We start from the raw sequence: 12,205 nt of genomic DNA on the forward strand, positions 1-12,205 counted from the left end.
TTTTTTTTGGTTTCTCAGTAGCTATGGAGCCAGTCCTGAAACTTGTTCTGTAGATCAGGCTGGCCTTGAACTCACAGAGATTGCCTGCCTCGCTTTCTGAGTGCTGGGATTAAAGGTGTGAGCCACCATCCCCCTGCAAAAATAATTTTTTTTAAAGCTAAAAGTTCATTGGAACAGCAGTGACACACACCTTTAATCTCAGCACTCCAGAGGCAGAGGCAGATCAATTTCTGTGAGTTCAAAGCCTGCCTGGTCTACAGAGTGAGTTCTAGGCTAGCCAGAGCTATACAGAGAAACCCTGTCTTGAAAAACCAAAAAGAAGAACAACAAAACAAACAAAAATCCTAGTTTCAGTCTCCAGCATGACAAAAAGCATATAAACATATTTAAAAATAAAAAGAGCCAAAAGCAAACCACGTCAGACTGAGGGCAAGGATGTTAAAGTCTCCTTTTGCATCCTTAGTTTGTTGAAGGGGTTCGACACCTCCATATTTCAAGGTGTCTGCCAGCTTATCTGTTGTTATCCCTGTACATGCTGAAGCCGTCCTGTGGAACGGCCCCTTCTTCTTCTGCCGTGCTGACACAGCTCAGCTGAAGTAGAAGATCTGCCATTAGCGTGTTTGCAATGAACTGTCCTCCCTTCCTCCCTCCCTCCCTCCCTCCCTCCCTCCCCTCTCCAGTAGTAGGGATGAACCTGGGGCCTGAAGTGCGCTGCCAGCTGCTCTACCACTGAGTTGCAGCCCACATCCAAACCCCTTTTCATTTGTGGTTTTGTGACAGGGTCTAGCTAACTTACCCAGGCTGACCTTGAATTCACCGTCAGACTTCAGCTTCAGCCTCCCAAACAGCTGAGATGACAGGCCGGAGCCATGGCTCCTTACTCAGATCTCAGTGAGTTTTCATGATAGACTGGTAGGGCTCATGTTCCCATTCCGCAAAGCAATAAACAGATGCTCTGAGAAAGCCTTAGTGTTTGTTGCCTGAGGCCAGAGTAGCAGGAAGGGAACTCAGAGCAGCCTTGCTTCCTAGCCCATGCCCTTAGGGAAAAGAAGAGAGAAGCTGGAAGAGGTAGCAGCCCCTGGGACAGTGATACCCTCTACCCACAGGGCGTGGACGAGTAGATGTTGCAGGCTTGGCGGTGGGACTCACCTCTGGGATCCTGCTCATCGTCTTGGCTGGCTTGGGAGCCTTTTGGTATCTGCACTACCGACGGCAGCGCCGACTCAGAGTGCAGGAGTCCAGTCAGCAAGAGTAAGGGGTCTTCCAGGAGGGAGAATGATGGAGAGCAAAGTGGGAGGGAGGAGGCTTGATCTGAGGGGCAAGACCAGTCTGGAGCCACGGGCCTATGGAGAGTAAGTCGATGTGAAGTTGAGACCTAACAGTCTTCCGAGAACCAGGCTTCAGAGAGGTCAACACTGGGTGGAATGCAAGTGGGGGCTGTTGTCCATCGCTGTCTGTGGCACTGCCTTTCCCATGGGTGCAGGTCACACCAGCAGGGGCTCACAGGGTGTCTGATAGCAGTAGCTGGGTATCACGGCGCTTCCTTCCTGTCATTTCAGGAAGATTTAAAAATTTTCAAGACCTTTCCACTCTGATGTGAGTTCAAAGCAAGCCTGGGGAACTTAAGGAGAACCTTTCTCAAAATAAACTGGAAGGAGAAGTGAAGGTGTTGGATCAGCAGTGGAAGGCCTGTGGAAAGGCTGTCCATGCAGGGCCATAGGATGGCCTGGGTTCTGGGGCTCCCCTAGACCTGACAACCTGAAGTTCTAGTCCAAGGACCTGCGTGGTGGGAGGAGAAAACCCTCTCCAAGTTCTCCTCTCACCATCGTTTGTGTGTTAGCATGTGTGCACAACCATAGAATACATAACTGTACTTTAATTATAGAAAACTTAGGGCTGGGGAGATGGCTCAGAGGTTAAGAGCACTGGCTGCTCTTCCAGAGGTCCTGCGTTCAATTCCCAGCAACCACAAGGTGGCTCATAATCATCTGCAATGAGATCTGGTGCCCTCTTCTGGTCTGCAGGCATACATGCAGACAGAACACTGCGTAATAAATAAGTAAATAAATCTTTAAAAAAATCTATCAAAATTTAAAAGAATGAGAATGGATTTGGAAGCTGGGCAGGGTGGCTCACACATGCAATTCCAATGCTTGGGAGGCCAGGCAGGATTGTTGGAAGTTTTGAAGCCAGCTTAGGCGACCTTAGCTAAAAGAGTGGATTTGGGAAATTTTGGAACTAAATGTTTCAGAATTGTGTTTCTGTCTGTCCACCTGATGTTCTGTTACTTTGGTGCTCCCATGTTTCTGTGGATGAGAGTGTACATTCGAGGCTCATTTTCATGTCTACCTGTCGGGCTGTCCTTTGAGGCACTTTTCTGGGCCATCTCTCTTCCCCTCTGTCCCCTTGGTCTGTAACCCCTTGGTCATGTAGGTTTTGTTTCATTTCTTCTAAAGATTTATTTTATGTGTATGGGTGTTTTGCATGCATGTATGTATATGTACCACATGTATGCCTCGTACAATCAGAGGTCATAAGAGGACGTCGGATCCTCTGGGACTGGAGTTACAGATCGTTATGAGCCGCCATGTGTGTGCTGCGAAAGGAACCTGGGTCCTCAGCAAGAGCAGCCAGTGCTCTTAAACTCCATGGTAGCTTTTATACTAACTACTCTCTTTCTGTCCGCAGGACCGGGCTCATCAGTCCCCTGACTCCCCCGACGCCCTTGTTTCCACCCTTACCTCCAGGCCTTCCCACTTACGAGCAGGCGTTAGCAGCCTCGGGTGTGCATGACGCCCCTCCGCCCCCTTACTCCAGGTACGGGGTGGGGCTTCTCCAAGGGGTATAGTGCGGAGAAAGGCCACGCGTGGGAGGGGTGTGTCCCCAAGGGCAAGGTTTGATGCGTTGGGAATCTACAAGGGGCGGGGCTTGCAGGGCAGGGCGGGCCCAACGCAATTGTCTGTAGGGGCGTGGACCAGCCTTGGAAGAGTGCAGCTTTTCAGGAAGGTGGGGCTTGTGCCTACAGGATCCAGGATTGGCTGAGGCACCAAGGGCGGGTCGGTGTGGTCTTGGTGGAGGGGGCTTGTTTGACTCCGCACTGTACACTCCCCACCCCCACCCCGGGTAGCCTCAGAAGGCCTCACTGAAGACCTGCTCCGGAACGCGGGCTCCCGAACTGTGCCCCTGATTAACAGCGGATTCCGGAAGTCGCTGGGCCTCTTCGACTCCTCATCAGTGTGTGCGTGGGGGAGTCAGGGTCGTCGGACCCGAGGTCTACATGACACACGTGTTTCCGCCACGCACGGATACACGCATGTCCCTGATCATCCTGTTGTGGAGTCCGTGCCCCTACCTCTCGCCCCCCCTTTCCTGATCAGCGGCCCTGCCTCGGAGTGGGCAGGCTCCTTTAGAAACTTGGACATGACTCGACTGTCGCCCCACTGGTGTCGTGGGGAGCGTACACGCAGAGAACCAGGCCCATGCACACCCCCGTCTTCGTGTGTTTCTCCACTCGGGCACCTGGGCGGTTCGTAATCCAGCATAAAGGTGGAGGGCGCGTTTGCTATGTGCTGTAAAAGGGGTGTTAGGATTGTGTTGCACTAGGGGAAATGAAGTTGAGCTGAGCGTCTATCTACCTAAAAACCCTTTGAAAAGGAGAGACTTAAAAGAAAGAAACCCCCCAACTCAAAATTGAAACAATTATAGAAAAATAAAAATGAAAACGAACTGAACCCCGTTCCTGGGCGCATCGCGCGGTGGAGCTGGATTTCTGTACGGGCGCTGTGCCCTACACCCCCAGGCTCCGCTAGTGCTCGCTCTTTCTCGTTTCTCTCTCTCTCTCTCTCTCTCTCTCTCTCTCTCTCTCTCTCTCTCTCTCTCTCTCAAGCTCTGCTAGTGTCTCTCTCTCTCTCTCTCTCTCTCTCTCTCTCTCTCTCTCTCTCTCTCTCTTTTTTTGCATTTGCACGGGATTGTGGGAGGAAGCGGAGCGCAGCCAGACACCCCGCCGCCCGCCCCCCTTCCCCTCCCCCCTCCCCCAGCCGCCTTGTGCAAAGATGGCTGCACCGTGAGCGCAGAGGAGGAGGAGGCGGCGGCGGCGGCGGCGAAAGAGCGAGCACCCAGCGCCTGCACCTACTCCGGGGCCGTCCGGGACGCCCCCTCCCGAGTGCGCGTCCCCCTTCTCTCTTGCAAGCGGCGGGGCAAAGGCGGAGACAGCGGGGTCCCTCCTCCCCCCTTTCCCTCCTCCAGGGGGAACCCCCCCTCCTTGGCTCAGCGGCTGCACCCCTCCTTTGCCCGCCCCTCCATCCCTGCCCCCTCCCTCCCCCGCCCGGGGCCTTCCCGGACCTTCGGGGGCCGCGAAGAAAAAAAAAAAAAGAGGGAGAGGAAAAAAGCAGCGGAGGGAGCGGCGGCGGAGGAGAGCGCGCGCGCGCCCCCTCCTTTCCCCCTCCCTCCCCCTCCCCCCAATTTCCACCGCGGCCAATTCATGGACAGGAACTACCCCAGCGCCGGCTTCGGGGACCCACTCGGCGCCGGGGCGGGATGGAGTTACGAGAGGTCAGCGAAAGCTAGGTAAGAAGCTGAGGGGGACCTGGAGAAACGGGCCAAGAGGTGGGGGGTTCTTGTCGGGCCTGGGCCTGGGGCCCGCCCGGCGACGCGTGCAACGCCAACTCCCCCTCCGGCTTTTGCAAGGGAGCGGCCTTCTTTGGGTTTGTAACAACGCCGCCGCCCCAGTTTGCAAATTGCAAACTCCGCCAAAGCCAGCTCCGGCTTGCAAAAGAGAAACGAAGCAGGCAAGGCACAAAAACAAATTCGAACCGGGAAGGCCTTGGGAAGATGGGAAGGATTGGCAATGCAAGGCCTGGACTTGCCCCTCATTTTTGGATTCCCGGCTTGCTGACCCCTCCTCCTGGGCGCCCCTGGCTGTGCAACTGCAAAGGTGGGAGGAAAGGAGAATTAGCTCGCAGACCTGGGGGGCGCGCACCCCCTCCCAGGTCCTATTGTTCCGGGGCTGAGCGAGGCTGGGCCACTCGGGCCCTCCCCCCTCCAAGAAATTCCGCGCGCAGAGTGGGCACGGGGCCCCGCCCCCTTCTTAAACTAGGTTTCTGTGTGTTGGGGGGGTCCTGGGATTAGGGACACGCCCCCTTCTCCCCACCTCCCGCAAATCCTGAGAATCCTGGATGATGGTACACTGTTTGCCCTCCGGTCCAGGGCCACGGATTTGGGGTAGAACTCAGATCTTTTCCTCGTTTGTGTTCGCGTGGTCCCTTTGCACGCGTGGCTAGCCGCATGTTCACCTTCGAACCTGCCTCTTGCCTTTTAATCTGTGTTGCGCGTCCTCACTGTTCACCTGCCCTTCAGCCCCTCCCCCTTAGCACTTGGGTTAGCCCAGAGTGTACAAATTTTTTGAGTGGGACTTCACACTCAGGATCTTTTCTTTCCCACTTGTGAATTGAGCTCCGGTCTGTTCATGCACCTGGCTTTGCCTAAGCCTGTGCACTTGAGCCTCAGCCCCTAGGGATGTACCAAATTCACGTCAGAACTTGTACCTGGGACTTTCCCTGGGTCCTGTCCCCTCTCCACCTTCTCCCCTTGCCATTTGGAACACAAGCTGCCTCCTGCTTCTGGCGTGCCTGGATCAGGGTCTGTGCTGTTCCAGCGGGGCTTGGGGTGTCCATGTGTCCCTGCAGGGTTGGACCTTTGGTTCTGTTGTGGCTGAGGAGTGTGCCAGGGGAGGACCACGCCTTTCACTGGCTACTGTAGACCCCCCCCACTTCCTCTGCCCCTGTATGCCTGTATTTGCAAACGTGGGACTCTTAAGGGTTCCAAAGAATAGGGTCGTTTTTGTCCTTCCTGCATGAGGCAGCTGGATTCCCTTGTGTTATCTCAGGGTTCCTTGGAGTAACACCTCTAGTCAAGTGGGAGGTTCCCCCAGCTCTCTTCTCAGAGGGTAGCTTGAGAAGAGATTCTTACATCTCTCCCTTGCTCTCAGCTTGGTCTACGGCAGCTCCCGGACCTCGCACCCAGAAACCGACATCTTGCACCGCCAGGCCTACGCGGCCCCCCACCCACTACAAAGCTATGCCACCAACCACCACCCGGCAGGTACGGGTCCCCATCCGGGAGGGCTGGGGTCGGCCCGCCCTCCAAGACACCTGATTGGTTGCTAAAAGTTCCGCCCCTGCTAATTGGCCTTGCCCTTGGTCCTGGCCCTTTCTCTCTCTCTTTTTTTTTAAACCACTTTCTGATTGGTTACCTCTGAGGCTGCTGGTCCCTGCTTTATTTCACACCGGATTCGTCAATCCCTTTATGGGCCCGCCCCTTTCACTCCTATTGGCTGCCATCCATCAGGGGCCCCCAAATCCCACCTTCTCTTCCAGGCTTTTCCTCCTCTCTCTAGCCCATCCCAGTCCTTTCTTTCCCGTGAGTTTGCTCGAGGCTTTTGACTCTTGGTTCCTTTTTTTCTCTATTGGCTCCAATTCTTTGGCCCGCCCTTTTTTTCTTAGAGTAACCTCATCCACCACCACTGTGGCCATGCCGCCCACACCTCTGATTGGTTCCCTTCCCTCTCGATTTTTTTTTTTTAAACCAGTCCAGATTGGCCCCTGGTTCTCCTAGTTGGCTCTTGCCCTGTTTTCTGCCTCTTGTCTTTTTGTGGGTGTTTCTGTGGTGCTGGGAATCAAACCTGGAGCCTTACATATGTAATCTTAGCAACACCTTCCTTCCCTCTGGCCCTCCCTTTCTTTAAATCTGAGCCAGGGTCTCAGTAAGTTACTCAGGTGGTCTTTGAACACCTGATCCTCCTGCCTCAGGACTGCGTTGCAAGGCATTGTGTTCCATTTGCTTGTCTGCTCTTCTCTCCCACCTTCCTCTGAACTGAGCATGCTTAGGGCTTTCTCTCTGACCTCCGGTCTCCACCCAGCCCGGCTGACCTGTCTTCTTGTGTCTTGCCAGGCCTCTCTGGACTTTTTGACACTGGCCTCCACCACGCAGGCTCAGCAGGGCCTGACGCCTCCGTCATGAACCTCATCTCGGCCCTGGAGTCCCGGGGCCCTCAGCCTGGCCCCTCTGCCTCCTCTCTCCTCTCCCAGTTCCGAAGTCCTTCCTGGCAAACAGGTAAGCTAGTGCTAGTCCTCAGAGGGCTGGAGAAGGGCTGTCTCGTGGTCCACTCTGACCTGTGGTCTTCTCCTTCATCCCTAGCCATGCACACACCAGGCCCTACGGAGCTCTTCATCTCTGGTGCCCTCCCGGGTTCCAGCACCTTTCCATCTTCCTCTGCCCTGTCTGCCTATCAGCACCCAGCTTCCTTCGGCAGCCGCCCCTTCCCAGTACCCTCATCCCTCAGCCTCCAGGATCCACCTTTCAGTCCTCCTGCTAATGGGCTCCTGTCTCCCCATGATGTGCTCCACCTGAAGCCCTCGCAGGCACCCGCAGTGCCCTCTTCCTTGGGTTTTGAGCGCCTGGCAGGGGGTGGTGTCTTGGGGCCTGCTGGCCTTGGCCCTGCTCAGACCCCTCCTTACCGCCCTGGTCCCCCAGATCCACCTCCACCTCCCCGCCACCTCCCAACTCAGTTCAATTTGCTGGCTTCTTCTTCTGCTGCCACTGCTACAGAGCCATCCTCCCCTCAGCTCTACAACTTCTCGGGTGCCGCCCCAGGTCCGCCACCAGAGCGGGCCCTGCCCCGACAGGACACGGTCATCAAACACTACCAGCGGCCAGCCAGTGCCCAGCCCCCACCACCCCCACCACCAGCCCATTCCCTGCAGCACTATCTGAGCTGCGGAGGCAGCTATACCTCCATGGGCCACCGGGCCAGCTTGGCTTGCAGCCCCCTGGGAGGTGGGGAACCTTCTCCAGGTACTGGAGAGCCTAGCAAGGGTGGGCCCAGTGGAGCCGCAGCTGGAGCAGCTGGCCGGGCCACAGGCCCGGAGACTGCTGGGGGTGGTGGGGCCGGGGGTGGTGGTGGGTACCGCCCTATCATCCAGTCCCCTGGTTACAAAACAAGTAAGGGGGGTTATGGACCAGCTACAGGGGGTGCCACCAGGCCTCCACCACCTCGATCTACCGCTACACCCAAGTGTCAGAGCCTGGGTGGACCAGCGGCTGCTTATGCTGCTGGAAAAGCCTCTGGAGCTGGAGGGGCTGGGGGCCAGGCGTATTCTCCTGGTCAACCTCAAGGGCTTCTGGGACCCCAGGCCTATGGGCAAGGGTTTGGGGGCGGCCAAGCACAGGACTTAAGTAAAGGCCCTAGCTATTCTGGTGGGCCCCCGCAACCCCCCAGCGGTCCTCCACCTCCTGGTCTGGCTACCTGTCAGAGTTACTCTCCAGACCAGCTCCAAGGCCAGCTCTACGGAGTACAGGGTGAGCCTTACCCAGGGCCAGCTGCCCATTCACAGGGGCTCCCCACAGCCAGTCCCTCTCTCAGCTATAGTACTGGCCACTCACCAGCTCTCTCTGGCCATGGAGGTGGCTGGGGCCCCAGTACTCTGGGAGGTGGTGGAGAGGCCAGCCCTTCTCATATCATCCGACCCCTCCAGTCACCGCCTGCTACTGGTCGCCCTCCTGGCGTTGGCTCTCCCGGAGCCCCTGGCAAATACTTAAGTTCAGTCTTAGCTTCAGCTCCGTTTCTGGCCCCCCCTGGAGCCAGCAGCTATGCCGCTGGAGCAGGTGGCTACAAGGGAAAAGGAGATGGCTCTGAGCTGCTTGCTGGGCCAGGCGGTGCTACCGCCGAGCGCACAGAAGATGAAGAATTTCTGATTCAGCACCTCCTTCAGGCACCCAGTCCACCTCGGACCTCAGGGGCAGATGGCTTGGTGGGCGAGGATGGGCCAGCTGATGCCTCTAAGGGACTCGGGGGCAGCGGTGGTGCTGGAGGACCGCCGGGCACGCCGTATGAACTGGCCAAGGAAGATCCCCAGAGGTACCACCTGCAAAGTGTCATCCGGACCAGTGCCAGCTTGGACGAGGGTGCCACGGCTGCGCTGGAGCTGGGCCTGGGGAGGATGAAGGAGAAGAAAAAGGGGCCCGAGCGGGGCGGTGAAACCCCTGAGGGACTAGCCACCTCAGTTGTTCACTATGGAGCAGGTGCCAAGGAGCTGGGAGCCTTCTTGCAGAAGAGCCCACCTCCCCCACCACCCACGGCCCAGCCAAACCAGCCCACACCCCATGGCCTCCTCTTGGAGGCTGGAGGTCCTGACCTTCCAATGGTGCTGCCTCCGCCTCCCCCCCAGCTGCTCCCTTCTGTACTCAGCCATGCCCCAAGCCCCTCACCCAGTGCACCGAAAGTTGGCGTCCACCTCCTTGAGCCAGCCTCCCGGGATGGGGCTCCCCAGCCACCTCCACCGCCACCCCCACCACCACCACCTATGCCTCTGCAGCTTGAAGCTCACCTTCGCAGCCATGGCCTGGAGCCCACAGCCCCGAGTCCTCGCTTACGGCCGGAGGAGAGCCTGGAACCTCCGGGGGCCATGCAAGAATTGCTAGGGGCTCTGGAACCATTGCCACCAGGACCTGGGGACACTGGTGTCGGACCACCTAACTCAGAGGGCAAGGATCCTGCAGGCGCCTACCGAAGCCCCAGCCCACAAGGGACCAAGGCTCCACGGTTTGTCCCCCTCACGTCTATCTGCTTTCCTGACTCATTGCTTCAGGATGAGGAGCGGAGCTTTTTCCCCACCATGGAGGAGATGTTTGGTGGAGGGGCAGCTGATGACTACGGCAAGGCTGGACAGACTGAAGATGATGGAGACCCAAAGACTGGTGCTGGTCCACCCCCTGGTCCCACTGCTTATGACCCCTATGGACCCTACTGTGGAGGCCGAGCATCTGGGACTGGACCAGAGACTCCAGGCCTGGGTCTGGATCCCAATAAACCCCCCGAGCTTCCCTCCACTGTCAATGCAGAACCACTGGGCCTGATCCAGAGTGGGCCCCACCAGTCAGCGCCCCCACCGCCACCCCCGCCCCCACCACCACCTGTCTCCGAGCCCAAGGGTGGCCTCACCTCACCCATCTTCTGCTCAACTAAGCCAAAGAAGCTGCTGAAGACATCCTCATTCCACCTGCTACGGCGTCGTGACCCCCCCTTCCAGACACCCAAGAAACTGTACGCCCAGGAGTATGAATTTGAGGCAGACGAGGACAAAGCCGATGTGCCCGCAGACATCCGCCTGAACCCAAGACGCCTGCCCGATTTGGTGTCCAGCTGCCGGTCCCGGCCAGCCCTCTCACCACTGGGGGATATAGACTTTTGCCCACCCAACCCTGGTCCTGATGGCCCTCGGCGCCGAGGCCGCAAGCCCACCAAGGCAAAGCGTGACGGTCCTCCCCGACCCCGGGGAAGACCCCGGATTCGTCCACTGGAGGGCCCTGCCATTGCAGGCCCAGCCTCAGCCTCCATATCCACTGATGGGGCCAAGAAACCTCGGGGCCGGGGCAGGGGCAGAGGCAGGAAGGCTGAGGAAATGGGAAGTACTCGTTTGGAGCCCCTGAAACCACTTAAGGTGAGGGGGATTGGGTCTCGGAGGGGTGGGCTGGACTGTCTGAGATTGAAGGTGGCAGAGTGCCCTAGGCGTTGAAGTTGGGGTTACCTCTTTAAAAAGCACTAGACAGTCACCTAGATGGAATCCTGGTGTCCCCAGGAAATGGAGTGTTGTAATGGGATGCTCATGAGAGGACCCGGGTCCTAAAGTCTTGTACATGGACGGCTGGGCCGGGCATTCAGATCCCGTGTGCCTGAATATGATGGAAGGTCTGTTAGCCTGGCCTCCTGCCATTTAAGTAAGGTCAGATGGATTGAAACCCAGGGCTCACAGCCTGGTTGAAGGATTTGGACTTGGGCTAGAGTGAGGTGGGATGTGGAACTCCAGGGTCTCAGACTCAGAAGGATAAAAGGTGGATCCCTGGATCTGAGGGAGGAGGCCTGTGGCTTGGGCCCCTGGACCTTGATTCTTTGCTATCCCCATGTCTAGATCAAGCTGTCTGTACCCAAGGCTGGTGAGGGTCTGGGAGCGCCTTCCAACGATGCCGTCTCAGGTGTAGACCACAATAGCCTGGATTCCAACCTGACCCGGGAGAAAATTGAGGCTAAGATCAAGGAGGTAGAAGAGAAGCAGCCGGAGATGAAGTCAGGCTTTATGGCCTCCTTCCTTGACTTTCTCAAGTCAGGCAAGCGGCACCCGCCGCTCTACCAAGCTGGCCTGACGCCTCCGCTAAGCCCCCCTAAGAGCGTGCCAGCCTCTGTGCCCACCCGAGGTCTGCAGCCCCCACCACCCACTGCACCCACTGTGCCACACCCTGCACCCTCTGGTCCTTTTGGCCTGGGGGGCGCATTAGAGGCTGCAGAGACTGAGGGGCTGGGGCTGGGCTGCCCTTCACCCTGCAAGCGGCTGGACGAAGAGCTCAAGCGCAACCTGGAGACACTGCCTTCTTTCTCCTCTGATGAAGAAGATTCTGTGGCCAAGAACCGAGACCTGCAGGAAAGCATTTCCTCGGCCATCTCTGCCCTGGACGACCCGCCACTCACAGGACCTAAGGACACTTCTACCCCTGAAGAGCCACCCTTAGGCACTGGACCTACGGTCTCGGGTCCACCCCCTCTCCCAAGCCTGCCTAGCACCAACAGCAATGGCACACCCGGTGAGTTCTCACGAGGTGGTCCGGGGATGGTGTGAACCAGCAGACACATTGAGGTTACACACTGGCTTAATTTAAGGTTGTCTGTTGTGGCTAAGGTGATTTCCTGAGTGACGGGGAAAAAAAAATGCTTTCTGAGAAGAAGCATCTCTCTCTCTCTTTTTTTCCTTTGGTTTATTGAGACACGGTTTCTCTGTGTCTTTGGCTGTCCTGGAACTTGCTCCGCAGACCAGGCTGGCCTCGAACCCAGAGATCTACCTGCCTCTGCCTCTGCTTCCTGAGTGCTGGGATTAAAGATGTGTGCCACCACCTTTTCTTTCTTCCTTTTTGAAAATAATTCATTTAATTTTATGTGCATTGGTGTGAGGGTGGCAGATCCCCTGGAACTGGGGTTACAGACAGTCTTGAGCTGCCGTGTGGGTGCTGGGTATTGAACTCGGGTCCTCTGGAAGAGCAGCCAGTGCTCCTAACCCCTGAGCCGCCTCCCCAGCCCCTGGAGCATCTTCTTCTTCTTCTTCTTCTTCTTCTTCTTCTTCTTCTTCTTCTTCTTCTTCTTCTTCTTCTTCTTCTTCTTTTT

The 12,205-nt window shown here is 57.1% G+C and overlaps 3 protein-coding genes across 4 annotated transcripts in view; 2 read left to right on the forward strand and 1 right to left on the reverse strand.

Annotated features, from left to right (window-relative positions):
• Positions 1 to 1,230, reverse strand: part of Nosip (nitric oxide synthase interacting protein) — a 21,083-nt gene extending 19,853 nt beyond the window's left edge. The window contains exons 1-2 of the mRNA XM_026789149.1: positions 1,150 to 1,230; positions 797 to 1,037 (exon numbers count right to left, since the gene is read on the reverse strand). The gene's annotated coding sequence lies outside the window, so the exon portion shown is untranslated. The remainder of the gene's footprint in view (positions 1 to 796; positions 1,038 to 1,149) is intronic.
• Prrg2 (proline rich and Gla domain 2) overlaps positions 1 to 3,728 on the forward strand; it is a 7,849-nt gene extending 4,121 nt beyond the window's left edge. For both annotated transcript variants that reach the window (XM_026789151.1, XM_005366826.3), the window contains 3 exons: positions 1,107 to 1,251; positions 2,689 to 2,817; positions 3,128 to 3,728. In XM_026789151.1, the coding sequence (XP_026644952.1) occupies positions 1,107 to 1,251; positions 2,689 to 2,817; positions 3,128 to 3,146 (293 nt within the window). In that variant the 3' untranslated portion in view covers positions 3,147 to 3,728. The remainder of the gene's footprint in view (positions 1 to 1,106; positions 1,252 to 2,688; positions 2,818 to 3,127) is intronic.
• A 284-nt stretch (positions 3,729 to 4,012) lies between these two features.
• The window catches only part of Prr12 (proline rich 12), a 24,290-nt gene continuing 16,097 nt past the window's right edge, over positions 4,013 to 12,205 (forward strand). Inside the window, exons 1-5 of the mRNA XM_026789079.1 lie at positions 4,013 to 4,566; positions 5,987 to 6,099; positions 6,949 to 7,110; positions 7,195 to 10,496; positions 10,965 to 11,631. Of these exons, the coding sequence (XP_026644880.1) occupies positions 4,481 to 4,566; positions 5,987 to 6,099; positions 6,949 to 7,110; positions 7,195 to 10,496; positions 10,965 to 11,631 (4,330 nt within the window). The 5' untranslated portion in view covers positions 4,013 to 4,480. The remainder of the gene's footprint in view (positions 4,567 to 5,986; positions 6,100 to 6,948; positions 7,111 to 7,194; positions 10,497 to 10,964; positions 11,632 to 12,205) is intronic.

Source organism: Microtus ochrogaster, unplaced genomic scaffold, assembly GCF_000317375.1.
Source record: "Microtus ochrogaster isolate Prairie Vole_2 unplaced genomic scaffold, MicOch1.0 UNK14, whole genome shotgun sequence".
Lineage (NCBI taxonomy): Eukaryota > Metazoa > Chordata > Mammalia > Rodentia > Cricetidae > Microtus > Microtus ochrogaster.